This window comes from Labeo rohita, chromosome 10 (assembly GCF_022985175.1).
Source record: "Labeo rohita strain BAU-BD-2019 chromosome 10, IGBB_LRoh.1.0, whole genome shotgun sequence".
Lineage (NCBI taxonomy): Eukaryota > Metazoa > Chordata > Actinopteri > Cypriniformes > Cyprinidae > Labeo > Labeo rohita.
In genome coordinates this window covers 28,842,107-28,858,393 of record NC_066878.1, presented here as the reverse complement: position 1 = coordinate 28,858,393, position 16,287 = coordinate 28,842,107, and the positions used below count along the sequence as shown (strand labels likewise).

General features: G+C 35.6%; 1 protein-coding gene across 9 annotated transcripts in view; it reads left to right on the top strand.

The window, feature by feature from the left end:
* Positions 1-16,287, top strand: part of LOC127171578 (cAMP-specific 3',5'-cyclic phosphodiesterase 4D) — a 267,521-nt gene that overhangs the window by 177,964 nt on the left and 73,270 nt on the right. The window contains exon 1 of one of the 9 annotated variants that reach the window (XM_051120312.1): positions 4,739-5,897. The exons of the other annotated variants lie outside the window; for them this stretch is intronic. Coding sequence (XP_050976269.1) covers positions 5,812-5,897 — 86 coding nt within the window. The 5' untranslated portion in view covers positions 4,739-5,811. Of the gene's footprint in view, positions 1-4,738; positions 5,898-16,287 lie in introns of those variants that run through there. 9 annotated transcript variants of the gene reach the window in all.

Here is a 16,287-nt window from a genome sequence, read left to right as displayed (position 1 = left end):
ATAAATATACATAGTACACATACATATATTGTGTAAACAAAACCCTTTATTTTGGATGCGATTAATCGTGTGACAACACTAAATATGATATGATACGATATCATATGATATCATATGATACAATACAATGTATGGGTTTATAAAATTTATAATAATATAATATTATATAATATATAATATTTATATTAATTTATATTATATTGTATTTGTATTAATTAAAGCTACCTTGACTGTAGTTTAATAACTTCAAGCTACAGTTTCAAATTCACTCACCATAAGCATGAGTCCTGCACCACTTTTTCTGAATGTGAGTTTGAATGAGAGATTAAGGAAAGCTGCGCTGCGTGTTGGTAAGATGCTGGCTGCGTGACGTTGCAGAGCAGTTGGGGTCACTGCGGCTCTCCGGCGCTTCTGTGCGCTTTGTGTGTTCACATTGATCTGAAGTGACTGTGGGCATCAGGCTCTCGCTTGACTGCAGAAAACACAAAGTGACATTTACGCCCAGCGCTGAGCTACACAGAGGCTTTAATAAGTAAATACTGAGCCTTTGCTGCGTGTAATATAAGGCCACGCTAAGGTGAACCGAGCTTATGTAACAAATCTCAGCTGAAGTAAATGTTCGTGAAAGATGTTGATGACTAAATCTTCTTGTAAAAGCTAGCAAAGTGGTTTTTAGCATTTTTAGTAGTGCTTTTTGGGGTGAGCATCACTATTGTTGTTGTTAGAGATAGAGAAAACCAAAAATGCATTTTCATCCATACAGACTTTGCTTTTCCAGTTTTCAACTTTCTGAATTTCTTTGACTTTCGTTCTAATTATACTTGGATTCAAATTCAAAAGGCAGTTTCCACGTTCGCTAGTTAAGTTCAAATTAATTTCAAATTTAGGAACTAAAACAGCATTTAAAGGGATAATTTGCCTAAAAATGAAAATTATCCCATGATTTAATCACCATCAAGCCAACTATGCCTTTAAAAGGCATTGAAACTTAAGTTATGAGTGCTGCCACAATTACTATAACACCTAGACTTTGTCTTAATGAAAGTTTAGTTCATCCCAAATTTTTACTGAAGGTTCAGAGTTTCTCAATTTTAAACTTCCCACACCATTTGTGCTATTGACTCCTTGATAGTGTCCCGCTTTGTGGCTGATTCAGATGTGTGTGCATGTTCACACACCTGAATGAACCAAATAAGACATCAGTCACATGTGGCATTTAAAACATTCGCTCAGCAGCTGTTCTGTAATGCCTAACATCTCCATCCTGTTATGTCAGAATAATATTTTTGGTTTATGACCATGCATTACACCATGTTAGGCCCTGCATAAAAACATCGGTCGGATTTAGAGGTGAAATTGAATTATGTCAGAGGAAATGATCTGTCAGTGGACACTTTTCCCCGATTACTCGAAGGGGAAAATTGAACAGAATTGAAGAATCGATGATGCTTAGTAGGGCAACGTGTATTTATTTATTTATTTTTTTAACATGGGCATCACTACAAAGTTTTCGCAGTTTTCTCTTTGTCCTCAAATGCCATTAGGTTCACAAGTGTACGTGGATAATAACACAGTCGTTGAGTTTATGCTTAGTGTTAATGCTGGAATCAACTATAAACAGATGCAAATAAGTCAACTTTTGACATACAGTAAGTGCACTGTATGGAGTTTAAATGAAAATGTCAATAACACCTCATATCATTTAATCTTGGTAGATACTGATGAGAAATGTTTCAGATTGCACTGAGATTTCTGACTTTGATATGACAAATATGAGCACAATTTGAGGCAGTTATCAAAAGCTCTTCTGTAACTTTATAGGAGAAACATGAGACCTTTTATTTTCTCTCTCTCAGTGGCGTCTAGGAGAAGCTCTAGAGAAGTGAAAGAGGTCTCCTTTATGACTTTTTCTGTCCCATGGGACTTTTCTAATAGAGCTTGAATGAAAATCTCTATAGCACCTCATATAAATTAAAGGGATAGTTCACCCAAAATTAAAGTTATCCCATGATTTACTCATCATCAATGCATCCTAGCTGTATATGACTTCTTTCAGACAAATGCAATCGGAGCTGTATTTAAAAACTGTCCTGTTCCTTCCAAGCTTTATAATAGCAGTGAATGGGTTGTTGAGATTTTGAAGCAAAATCCATCGTAAAAAGTACTCCACATGGCTCCAGGTGGTTAATAAAGGCCTTCTGAAGCAAATCGACGTGTTTAAGTAAGAAAAATGTCCTAATTTAAAACTTTCCAAACCGTAATTTCTAGTTTCCCCCTAACTGTCATGCATGCGCTCACAACAGAGTGGCATTCAAGCGGATGATGTAGGACATAGCCTAAGCTCTGGTGAGAATATGCTAGTCTCACGAGAACCAAATTTTGTTTACAGCAGAAGAAAACCATTCTTGGCTTATATCAAAATCCTCTGATAGTTTTCTTTACAAATCCTCGTTTTGTACTTCTAATTCATGAGCAATGTTTTTTTTTTTTTTTTTTTTTTTCTTCTTCCCCGTCACTTCTCACCGGAGTTTATGCAACGCCTACGTCCTCCACTGAAATGCCACTTTCTCGGATGTTGGATGGATGCACTTTATTTTGCTTTGATATCTCAACACCCATTCAGTGCCATTATAAAGCTTGGAAGAGCCAGGACAGTTTTTTAATACAGTTGAGGTCAAAAGTTTACAGACGCCTTACAGAATCTGCAAAATGTTAATTATTTTACCAAAATAAGAAGGATCATACAAAATGCATGTTTTTTTTTTTTTTTTAATTTAGTGCTGACCTGAATAAGATATTTCACATCATAAAATGTTTACATATAGTCCACAAGAGAAAATAGTTGAATTTCTAAAAATGACTATTTTGACTACCAGTCTTCTCCTTTATTCTCTTAACACTAAATGTTTTGTTTATTGCATAATCAGTAAAAGACAACTGTGGACCAGAAAAAAAAAAAGTTACCAGCCATGACATCTCACAAGCATGAATTACCTCAAGCACCTACCACGCAGACACCTAAACAGAAACAAATGACCACTAAAAATATAAAAATCTATTGCATAATTAAACTATAACTCTCTTTTAACCTCTTTGAGACAAAAGCCATCATGAGAACACAATAACATGAATCTAAATTCCCTTTTTTTTCACATTCTCCATGACTTTCACACACAATTCATCTGTGCCATTCAAGAGAAAACTTAAAGTGATGTAAGCAAATACCAACGCGATGAAAGCAACACTCGCAAACATCCAACAGCGTTTAACCATTGAGCCTAAGAGTGTGCACACAAAACTCACACGTAACCGTTACACGACAAAACTCAGAAGAGAGAAAAAAAAAAATTTGTTCAATCTTTCATTAAAAGTACATATTCGTAAAAATGGTTTCGTATATTGCATGGACTGCTGGTATTCTGTCTTAAGAAAATGGTGTTTTCCCATTCATCCGTGCTTCATCACTGTAACGTGCCAATAATTCGACCACTGAAAACTGTGTGGATAGCACGACATAGACGATATAACAGAATATAATGTACAATGACACTTTATACTGCCTCAAGAATATACTATATGAACAATGGCTTGTTATTAAAATACTTACGTTTTAAGAAAGAAGGTGTACATTAGTGACTTTATTCTTAATTTACTGCTAAACATAATCTCTGCCGATGTCTCTGATTGGCCTTTAAAAAACAAACAAATATTTGACAAAACACATGCACTACTCCATTAACTTTGACTTTAATATCATATCAAGTTCCTTAACATTAAACGCAAATGTACGTATAAACACTCACTAGTTCTATCGTTTATCAGCCAAGGTCTTCAACCAAGCAAGATGGCCGTTGATCAGAAAATTCTCAATCCAAACCATGATGTCAGTGGTCACATGACTTTCACAGCACTCAAACAAATCATGTAACCTTAACTATGGACATTTGAGTAACTAGTACTTTTAGCACAGATTGTAAGCTTTAATAGATCTACATCAGTAAAGTAAACAAACAATCGCACTTTAAGTCAACAAAAAGAATTAAGTTAGCGCATTTGTTTGTTTTTACAGTGTGTTAGAAACATGAGTTTTTTTCCTCATGAGAAAATGTTGAAGCAGGAGACTCTCTCTATTTGCTCTCTTAGTGCCACCTAGAAGAAAACCCCAGAGATATAAAAGGTTTTGTGTATGATGATTTTTCTTTCCTGTGGGTTGTTTATCATAGAATTTGAATGAAAACGTCCACAGCAGTTCATATATTCTTGATCTTGGCAGAAATTGATGAGAAACATGTGTTTCCCACTGAGATTTCTGACTTATGTAGCACGGTTCAAGACAATTATCAAGAATTGCCATCTAGGGAAAATTCTAGACATCTCCTTTACGATTTTTCTTTCCCATGGGGCGTTTCTAAAGCAAACATGGTGTTTTGTTCTAGTACATTGAACCCTTAAGCAGCCCAGGCTATGTTTGAGCATGTTTGTAGGACGATATTGTCTTGCAATCTACCTTCTTAACTCTTTTCTTTGTTGTCATATCATTGTCATTGCTCCTGACCTTTGAGATAATATCATCGGCTTTAATTCCATGGTGCAGAAACAGGCTCTTCCAGCTGTCAGGCGTGTGCTTTATTTAGCACTCTGCGTTGTCGGCCGGTCAGAGTTTCCCTTGTGGGGCCCCTTGACGCTCACACACAGACAGCGAGTCACACAGTCTCTCCCAAACACACACACACTCTGTACAGCCCAGAGCCGGCGCTGCAGCAGAGCGAGAGAGAGAGCGAACAGTCTCAGGAAAAGAACCGGGAACCGCCGTATCGGGAAGAGAGTGAGTGAGACGGGGAGAGAGACAGAGAGAAAGAAACCCTCGGGTAATGAAAACTGTCTGATTGTCAAGAGGTTTAGCACGTGCTGCTTTTCGCTGCATTAATTGGATTCTTACAGCACCTTGACCGCTCTCACCGCCTGCCAACTCATGTGATGACGGACAGGATCAGACGGGAAGACGCAGGAACGCCGACAACCCTGAGGTGACACTGTGTGTGTTTTCTCTTCTCCAGCTCGCCTCGCTCCATCTCATCCCCTACAGCTACTCCACCCATTCCTTCAGCAAACACCACTGAATTAATCAGAGCTGTCCGCACTAAGAGGATCAATAGCTTACGTGGTGCTTGACAGGAGTGGAGTGCTTACTCTTGATTTTTTTTTTTTTTTTTTTTTTTTTTTTTTTTTTTTTTTTTTTTTTTTTGGTGGGGGCGGGGGTGCAAAAATGTTCAGGACTTACTGAATTGGACCTGTCTCTCCATGGCATCCGCACCGGAAAGGGACGGCATGCGTCTTTGGAATTTCTTGAGGCACTGCTGTGCATCACCAACATCCAAATGAAGCGTTTTCCTTTTAATGCTGAGACTTCACAATGAGGATGTACCACAGTGAGTTTCAAGTCCCACACAAAAGGCAGCGGAAGGACCCTCGTTCTGCTCTGTGCTTGTTATTTTTGCTGTACTACTACGGAACAACCCCTTAACCCTTGAGTTTTACCCTAAGATGCCATTTTCTTGCCTTAAAAATTGATTTACGCACAGTGTCTACATTTATAAATGGGTGAGGTGTCTTCTCGAGACTTTTTTGTGGAATAGCACGCCGAGAAGATGTACTCTCCGTCGCTCCAAGCGGACTTCTTGTTTCGGAGATGCTTGGAGCCTGTTTGAGTGGAGGCATGTAAGTAGGGTGTATAATGGCTATCCCGAGGCCGGCGTAGAAGTTATTTATTTGTGAGAGAGAGGAGCCAACCCGAACCACACCTTCGCTTAAATGAAGACCGGCCGAAATTACACAGGAAGGGAGAAAAAAATGATGCACGTCAACAATTTCCCATTCCGAAGGCATTCTTGGATATGGTGAGTAGTGAGAAATGGACTGCTGAAGGAAACGGTGCACAGTAAATGGGTCTAGTGTGGTGTTGTGTTTCATGACACTACTGTTGGTTGCTCAAGATTGTTTGCACACCAAAACATTGAGGTTTTCACATATTGGTTTGTAGATTTGTCTTAATCTTGAGGTAAATATCAGTGGGTGTCAATCTAGTAAGAGTAAGGTGCTGATGGTAAGCCGTGCATAGGGAATCGAAAGCATACTAGCCAACAAGAACAATAATGGGTTTCCGCAAGTCTTAAAAAGATCTTAAGTCTTAATTCATAATTTTCACAAATTAAGACCCTAAAATACCTTAAATCAAAGCATAAATTCATAGCATTAAATATCCAATGCACTGCTAAAAAATGAATATATTCCTCTGTATTTTCATTGTGGGTCCCACTTTATATTAGATGGGCTTAACTATGTACAGTTGAGGTCAAAAGTTTACATACACCTTGTACCTTGAGTCTGCAAAATGTTAATTATTTTACCAAAATAAGAGGGATCATACAAAATGCATGTTATTTTAATTTAGTACTTACCTTGAATAAGATATGTCACATAAAATACACTTATAGTCCACTAGAAAAAATAGTAGTTGAATTTATAAAAATGACCCCGTTCAAAAGTTTACATACACTTAATTTTTAATACTGTTATTCCCTGAATGATCCACAGCTGTTTTTTTTTTTTTTTTTTTTTTTTTTTAGTGATAGTTGTTCATGAGTCCCTTGTTTGTCCTGAACAGTTAAACTGCCTGCTGTTCTTCAGAAATCCTTCACGTCCCACAAATTCTTTGGTTTTTCAGCATGTTTGTGTATTTGAACCCTTCCCAGCAATGACTGTATGATTTTAGATCCATTTTTTAGATCCACACTGAGGACAGCTGAGGAACTCGTATGCAACTATTACAGAAAGTTCAAATGCTCACTGATGCTTAAGAAGGAAAAACAGTGCATTAGGCCAGGGGGTGAAAGCTTTTTGAATTTGAAGATCAGGGTAAATTTAACTTGTATTGTCTTCTGGGAAACATGTAAGTATCTTCTGTAGATTCTGAAAGGCAGAACTAAATGAAATAAATATCATGTTTAGGCAAAATAAGAAAAATGTACACACCCTGATTCTGTTCAGCTCTTAATACATTGTTTTTTCCTTCTTGAGCATCAGTGAGCGTTTGAACCTTCTGTAATAGTTGCATATGAGGCCCTCAGTTGTCCTCAGTGTGAAAAGATGGATCTCAAAATCATACAGTCGTTGTTGGAAAGGGTTCAAATACACAAAAATGCTGAAAAAAAGAATTTGTGGGAACTGAAGGGTTTTTCTGAAGAACAGTGGCCAATTTAACTGTTCAGGACGAACAAGGGACTCAGCTGTGGATCATTCATGTAACGACACAGTATTTAGAATCAAGTGTATGTAAACTTTTGAACGGGGCTTTTTTTTTTTTTTTGGAAATTCAACCATTATTTTCCTCTTGTGGACTATATGTAAATGTGACATATCTTATTCAAGTCAGTACTAAATAAAAAAAAAAAATATAACATGCATTTTGCCTGATTCCTCTTATTTTGGTAAAATAATTAACATTTTGTAGATTCTGCAAGGTGTGTGTACACTTTCGACCTCAACTGCTTGCATGTGCATGTTTTTACATTGTTTAAAAAAAATGCCTGCATGTAATTGCATCTGTAATTAATTCCTGTTATTAAATTAATAATTACACTGTAACCAATTTGTTACATCTTAACCCACCCTTAAACCTATCCATACCATCAAACCTGTCCCTAACCTTACCCGTATCCCATCTCAATAGCAGCGAAAGTGTTTTGCAGTGCAATATGAACACAATAAATAAATTATGTATTTATTATTATGTATTATGTACTTATTTTTTTATTTAAGTACTTAAGGCCACCTAATATGAAGTGAGACCTTGTTTTGTTTTCCAATACAAATATCCAACCTACCGTAAATCAACATCATTTACTTGAAATGCAAAGAAATGATATGAAGTCTTGTTTTCTGAGAAATGAAATTTTGTGTGTTTATACTTTAAGCGAAAACAAGTTTTAGTACCTCACTACTCTGTTCTTGTTTTAAGTTGATTTGTCTCAGCCCACCGGCAGATATTTATTTTTGTTTTTTTTTTGTTTATTTTTGAACTATAAACCCTTCATTTAGATCAATTTCTCATAAAACAAGACTTAAATAAATGTGACCCTGGACCACAAAACCTTAAGCAGCACGATCAAAATGATCAGATATATTTAGGATATTAAGTAAGATCATGTTCCATGAAGATATTTTGTAAATTTCCTACCATAAATATATCCAAACTTAATTTTTGATTAGTAATATGCATTGCTAAGAACTTCGTTTGGGCAACTTTTTTGCAACAACAAAGCTTATTTATTCAGCTTTCAGATGATGTATAAATTTCAAAAAATTGACCCTTATGACTGGTTTTGTGGTCCAGGATCACAAATGTATCTTGATTTAAGAATCTTTGGGAATTTGGAGTGGAAAACAAGACAAAAATATAGAAAAAAAACAATAAAAAACAATATTGACACAGAGGAATAATATTGTTGGAATCACTTTCATAGCATTTAATCAGGATCCATCCAAATTTAAAGAGCTCCAGCATTTAAAAGCGAGCATTTAAAGCTGCTAAAACCACAATCTGCATCTGTGACCACAGCCATTTTTTATGACTGTGGGCCTCATGGGTTCTCCAAGCCACTTTTGAGGCTCTGTCAACGCCCAAATACGAACAACAGGTTACGGTGTCATCACCCTGTTGTGGAAAGCCCGAAAAACAAAAGCGGTGCAATGAATCAGACGTGACCGCGGCGTGCTTTGGGTTTGATGCTTTGCTTCTCTCTAGGGCTCTGCGGCGTCTATAATGGCATCGCTCTGACATGCTGCTTTACCATGGTGATAAATGAGGTAACAGGAACGTCAGGCACACGAACAGGGATTCGGTCCAGGGAGTCTGGTTTCATCTGGTTTCATCTAGGAGTGTCACACTTTAGTTTCCTTAAGTCACAACTTAAACAGAGGCGTCATAAAAGAAGCACTGTATGGACTGGCACATGACAGATGGCATTAAACAGACCTTTGCTGTTGGTTTAGTTCATGTACCAACAGGGCTTCCTAAATATTTGGAAGGAAAACAGACGTGTAATTAGCATTTTTCTTTGCTACGATCAAATTACAGAGTTGCGAAAGCACCATATGATTTCTTTCCCACCCTACAGCAAGACGGTATTGTTCTGTGAGAACTGAAAGCATACAACCGGTGCTTTGTGCATGTGTGGGTGGGTGTGTACGTTTGCTGCTTTAAACAGTCAAACTTTTACCTAGTTTTTCACTTCCACCTACACCATTTCAGAAGAGATCAATGTGATCTCTCGCAAAGCGTTCAGCTGCACTCTTCTGGATTCAGAAACGACTGGGTTGAGTTCAGATCAGGAACCTGCTGCCTTTAAGGTTGTGTGTTATAGCCTTAAGACAGGGCTCTCATCTCAGTCGTCTTCCCTAAGGCAGCGCGGAACACCTCTGTGTGTGTTTCCATTGACGTTTTCTGTGCAGCGCTGTATTTTCTGCACATTAGTTATACCTCAGCTGTATTTGTAGCTTGCGTTTGTCAGGTCAAGACATGTCAAAGCTCATTTCCCCGCTGGTACGAGCAACGCAGTCTTATTTTAATGAACTTTAGCCATGTACATTTACAAGCATGTTTGCTTTGATTTTTATATTATGGAAATGGACTAATAGTGTTGTTTTAAGCAATGAGAAGTAAGCATCGACGTACGTCACGCGCAGAACACGCCAAGATTATGCAAACATTCGCCCCAATTACAGAAACCGAAAAAAGACAAGGTTCATTTGCTTCTATTTGTGAAACAGACAAGTCAGCTCAAACAAGTTTTCTTTGAATCACCAATAGAAGAGCGCTTGTGCGTTCAAAGAAAGGCAAACACGTGACTTTTTTTTTTTTTTTGACAATAGTGTTATCCCAACTCTCATGTGATACCAGATTTATATTGTATTATTATATGTTTTTTTTATTTATTTATTATGTGATTTTTATTTATTTCCAATATTACATAATGTAATGTAATTAATGTTATAATATAATATAATATTGAGGCACATTTTATTTTATTTTTGTATTTTATTTTATTTTAATCATTTTATTTTATTTTAATCGTTATCTTTTCATTTTTATTTTATTTTTGTATTTTATTTGAATAATTTTTTAATGATTATATTGTCTTATATTTATCTTGCTTTTTACATTTTATTTTAATCATTTCATTTTTTAAATTTTATTTTAAATCCTATTTTATTTTATTTTTTATCATTATTTTAATCATTATATTATATTTTATTTTTATCTTTTATTTTATTATTATTTTATTTTAATCATTTTATTTTAATCATAATTGTATTTTATTTTAATCATTTTAAATGCAATTTCATTTTATTTTTTTCTTTTAATCATTATATTTAACATTTATTTTAATCATTATTGTATTTTACTTTTAATGAAAATTAATTACACTTTTTTTTTTTTTTAATCATTTTATTTTAAATCCAATTTAATGTTATTTATATCATTATTGTATTAAACTTAGTTTTATTATTTTATTTTATTTTATTTTATTTACTGGACTAGTGAAATATCTTATGCATCAAGTCTGAAATAAATTTGGTTTTATGTGGGAGGAGTTTTAATGGAATTCTATGGCTGAATAATTGAGGGAACGGTGAATGTCTGCAGAAAATGAAGGAATTTTAAGCATTTTATCACTACTGTGTGATTAAGACCAAAATCACATAATCCTAGTCTCTCTTGGAAACACACACACACAGCCAAATATACACATTTCATGTTTGCATTGAACTCTTATTGAACTGAACGTCTGCTCCCTACTATGTGGTTTCGTGCATGATAAAAAGCTCTTTTTTTCCCCCTCCTGAATACTTTTCAGGCAATGTTGAGGAGGTTCCATGCCGTCAGATGAATTATGGGTGCTACATTGTTAAATCAATGGAATTGATTTACTGAATAGCTTAAAAAGGACAGAGCTTGTCGCATGATTGTGCTCATTTATTCTCTGTCTTGGTGCACATAAGCTTGTTTGAATGACCTTGCACCTTCGCATGCGCCATTGTGCTGTTGCTAATTGGAAAAAATCAATTACTGCAGAAAGCAGTGCAGAAAAATAATGAAGGATTAAGCAGCAGTGAGCTTAGAGTGTATTTTAGAGATGCTCAGCAGTAGACTCAGTTTATGACACTCACATACTAACTTAAATCCACGAACATACCTTAAGCAAGTATGCAAATCCAGCGTGTGGTCCGGTTGCATGTACATAGCATCAAGAGGGCCATAAGCTGATTAGCTTTCTGTGCTGTGTTTTATTAATGCGCCGCTCTTTATTAATATGCAGCGCCGCCATAACCTTAAATGCCTCGTGACTCGTACTGTGTAACTGTAAATTTTCTCCCTTTGTCTGTTTAGGAATCGCTCATGGAGCGACATGCCACCCATTAGTTGCATCTGCACTGCTGTAGTAGTTTTCTAACGGTTCGTTTCACATTGCGATATTTACTGCATGCTGTCTGCCAGAGCTCCCTGAGCGTCGTCCCTGGAGCGTGTGCCACGCTAGATAACAAATAACCCACACACGCAGACGCTGCACACCAGAGACCGCCTCTGTCTCTCTCGCTGTGCCTTTAAACATCAGTGCATGCTGGAAAACAGAGATTTAAATCATGCTAATGGTGTTCTTCCATTGTATATCATCATAAATTCATAAGCACTTAGAGTTTCCATAAATGCTTAAGGCAAGACACAACAGGCAAAACCATTGTTATTTTTTATGCACTGCTAAATTTGGAGATTTGAAGCTAATTTGCTTCCATAACATTGCTACTTTTAGACGAGTGGAACATAAACATTCAAAATACACATTTGAGTGTTTATTTTATTACATTTGTAGAGGGCTTTGTTCATAAATAACTTGTCTGATATATATCTAACATCTTATTCCTAAAAACCTGGTCAATTTTTGTGGTTTCTATTTTTTTGTTTTTCCCCTCCTTTTTTTCTCCCCTGGCTATTGACATCATTTGACTGTGACTCTATGTCAACAAAATGAAGCAAGTATTTTAAATCTGGCTTTATCTAATGCTTAGATTTATGTGCTGGAAACGTTTCAGAGAACTTGTCATGCAAAACAATAGTCTCAGTGTGTGATTAATCATATAGGGAAATAGGATGACATCTGTTAGTTATCAGTTTTCTTTTAAGGAGTCTTGCCTTAAGACAGTTGAGAATGCCTGTCAGCGGAAATTCGTCATGGAATATGAAAACTGAGAAATCATCATATATATATTTGTCCTTTTATATATTTATCTGCATGTGTGCTGACCACTAGAGCATGCTTTAGTCTAGAATGCTTTTATTTTCCTAAACAAATTATCTCATGCCGATGTTGTTTTAATATTCAGTAAATAAAAAATGGCTAATTGTAGGGCCCTATAAAATCCGTTTATTTATTTTCCTAAATTTTGTTTTATTTTTTCCACATTATTTTTAAGGAATATTTACCAGAAAAATGATTTACCAGACATTATTTCCTTTTTAAATTTTCTGCATTCCATTTTATTTGTTTTAATTTTTCTAGACTTTGTTAAATTGTTAAAATTTTATTAATCAAAAGGCATGTCTAATTAACTGAAATGATGAAAGTTTTGAAAACACAATTTAACAGCAATTTGTTAAAAGTTTAACAAAAATTACATTTTTAAGGCCCTGTGAAATGTTTTTTTTCTTTCCTCAAATGCAGATTTATTTTTACCAAATTCTGTTTTCCATTAATTTTTTTAGATTCCATTTTATTGGTTTTCATAAACATTTTAATAATCAAAAGCATCTCTAATTGATTTTATACAATTTTATTTTAGCAATTTATTTATTTATTTTTTCTTAGAAATATGTTGTGAAATTTAAATTCTGGTTAACGCAGATTTTATTTTATTTTTCCCGATATAATATTATTTAATATAGTTTTAATATGTTATAATTAATATAATGTTGTTGTAAACATTTTATTTGTTTTTCAAGTTTCAAGTTTGTTTTATTTGTATAGCACATTTAAAAACAGCATGCACGGCTGCCCAAAGTGCTGAACGGATGAAGACATAGAACACAAGTATCAGACCACAGATACAAACCATAAACTCACAAAGAATTAAAAGCCAAAGAAAAGAAATACGTTTTAAGAGATGATTTAAAAACAGTTAAAGACTGTGCCGACCTAATATAGGCTGGAAGGCTGTTCCAAAGCCTAGGGCCAGCAACCGCAAAAGCTCTATCCCCTCTATGCTTTAACCTTGATCTGGCGACAGAGAGAAGTCTTTGATCACCAGACCTCAAATTTCGGTTAGGATTGTATGGATAAAGTTGATCAGACAGATAACTCGGTGCCAGATTGTTTATAGATTTAAAAACATAAAGAAGAATTTTAAACTCAATTCTAAAATGTACAGGTAACCAATGCAGTGATTTCAGAATTGGAGTGACGTGATCAAATTTACGTTGCCCTTTGAGGAATTTAGCAGCTGTATTTTGCACTAATTGAAGTCGAGCAATGGAAGATTTAGAAATGCCAAAATAAAGAGAGTTGCAGTAATCCAAACGAGATGTAATAAGCGCATGGATAGCAATCTCTAAAGTTTTCACAGAAAGAAAAGATTTAATTTTGGAAAGGAGGCGTAACTGAAAAAAAGCAGGAACTAATAACCGCATTTATCTGCTTGTCAAATTGTAGACTCTGATCCCAGAAAACGCCTAGATTCTTAATGCAGGAAGAAGTAAAAGGAGCAAGATAGTCCAAATCAATACTTCTGCTCCCTGGATTCTGACTAGGGCCAAAGACTATAACCTCGGTTTTTGATTCATTCAGAAATAGGAAATTTTGAGAGAACCACGTTTTCACTTCATCAAGGCAAGCGAAAAGAGATTCCAGAGCAGCATGTTTATTTCGTTTCAGAGGTAGATAAATTTGGGTATCATCTGCATAGCAGTGAAATGATACACCATGCTTTCTGAAAATAGAGCCCAAAGGAAGTAAATACAAGGAAAAAAGAATGGGTGCGAGAATAGAACCCTGCGGTACTCCACAGGAGAGTTTAGCAGGCAATGAGGAAAAATTACCCAATCTGACAGAAGAACATCTATTTGTTAAATATGATTTGAACCAACTGAGAACAGTTCCCTGAAGGCCCACCAGATATTCTAATCGAGATAAAAGAATTTTATGATCAACTGTATCAAAAGCCGAGGTTAAGTCTAACAGAATTAGGATAACCGAGTCTAACCGAGTTTTTATTTTGTTTTAATTTTTAACTTAATTTAATTTTTCCATATAATATCATGTAATGTTAGTGTGTTATAGTTAATATAATGTTGTGTAAAAGTTAAATAAAAGTAAAACAAAAGTGTGAAGACCATATGACGATTATTTTTCTCAAAAACACCGCAGGCATCACGTGCGTTTCAATATATATGCATGTAGTGTAAACAACCTGTCCGCCTGCACCATTCATTGACACAGAACATGCAGGATTCATATATAAATAGTCCTGTTGCAGCTTAATATTTACAGACACTAGTCCATATTGTGTTTTAAGTGTATTGACCTACTATTGATTTATCCATCCAAATTTGGTAAATTCCATGACATTCCACATCATATAATGAATTCCATTTTTACGACCGGATTCTGTGATTCCGCCGCGGGTTTTCCGCATCACAGAAATCATAGGTTCCTACATACAGGCAGCAGAAAATTAGTTGACACCTCTTAAAAAGAGCCTGAACATGAATATTCAAGAACATTGTATTCTTTGGGAAACTTGCGTCGTTGTAGGTTAACAGTGGAATTTGAAGCAAGGTGACACATCACTGCATTGCCTCCTTTAGTTCCCAGCGATCCGCACCGAACAGCAGCAGCATCCCAGGGTCAGATTGAAGAGGCAGAGGCCATTATTTAATATCGCTCGCAGTGCAGACGTGAGCTGAATCAGCAGATCTTGGCAGCCAGCATCCATCCCGGCTCCTCGGCTCGCCTGCATGCACTAGATCTCAATGCGTTTCCGCTGACAGCACATTGGCAGCAAAATGCTTATTTTAGCAAGGCTTTGGGAATTAAATGTAGTTTTAAAGCAAATATCATTTGGCGTTTAGCGCTGTGTGTGAGTGCATCAAATATTTGTCTTTGCAATATTGATTCAAAACATCTCATGTTACATAATCGTGACGTTAGTCCTCGAGGATAAGACTTAGTAATCGCACAGCAGACACGATGCACTCTTTGGTGCTATTAAAAGACGTTGCTTGTGACGTCTAGAGAGCTTCCCAGGCTTACCCCTGAGATGGGGCATCCCTGGGACGTCCCGTGTATACACACACCCTGGCTAAGCGGAGGTCAGTGACATCACAAAGGAAAGGTTTGATGGGATTAGCATTAGCGTGATGCAACAGCAAAACCCATTACCTCAGCCATGTGCTAATACTACAGACATATACGCTAGCCGTTCTTCATATCCGCTGTGCTGGGAATAATGCAAGGATTAGACCAAAAGACCATTAGACCAAACATTTAGTGCCCGAATGGTTGAAACTGACATGGCAAATGAAGGAGACCAGAGGCTCGAGTAATCCTCCAGAGAGATTAACAAGAATATGCGTGTATGCATCACTACATCTGTCTTTATGGATAATTTGCAAGTCCTATTTCACAAATTGTTCCCTTGAAATGTACCCATTCAATTCATGTTCAAACTGATTTTTATTTTAACAAGGCACAGGCTTAAATGAGTTTAGAGTTTTAAAATTGTATCTTAATGCAATTTTTTTCCTATAGAATTCTGTTTCTGTATACCTTTAATTATGTGTATATTTAATTATAATTGCACAGTCACATAATTCTTCTGAAATCATTCTTATATTCTGATTTGCTGCTCAAAAAACATTTATTATTATTAGTATTATTATTATTAGGAGTTTTTTCAGGTTTCTTTATATATATATTATATATTTATATATATATTATATATAACTATATATATATTTTGTGTGTGTATGATGTTACAAACAACATATTTCAGATAAATGCTGATCTTTGGATTTTTCTATTCATCAAACAATAAACAACTTTTTAGTCAACTTGAAGTTGTACTGAGTGACAACTTGGATATTTGAGTTTACTTAACAAAAAATTTAGTTTGTTAAACTTAAAAGCTGGGCTTGTTGCCCAGCTGCCTTAAAATTTTAAGTTGAATCAACTCAAA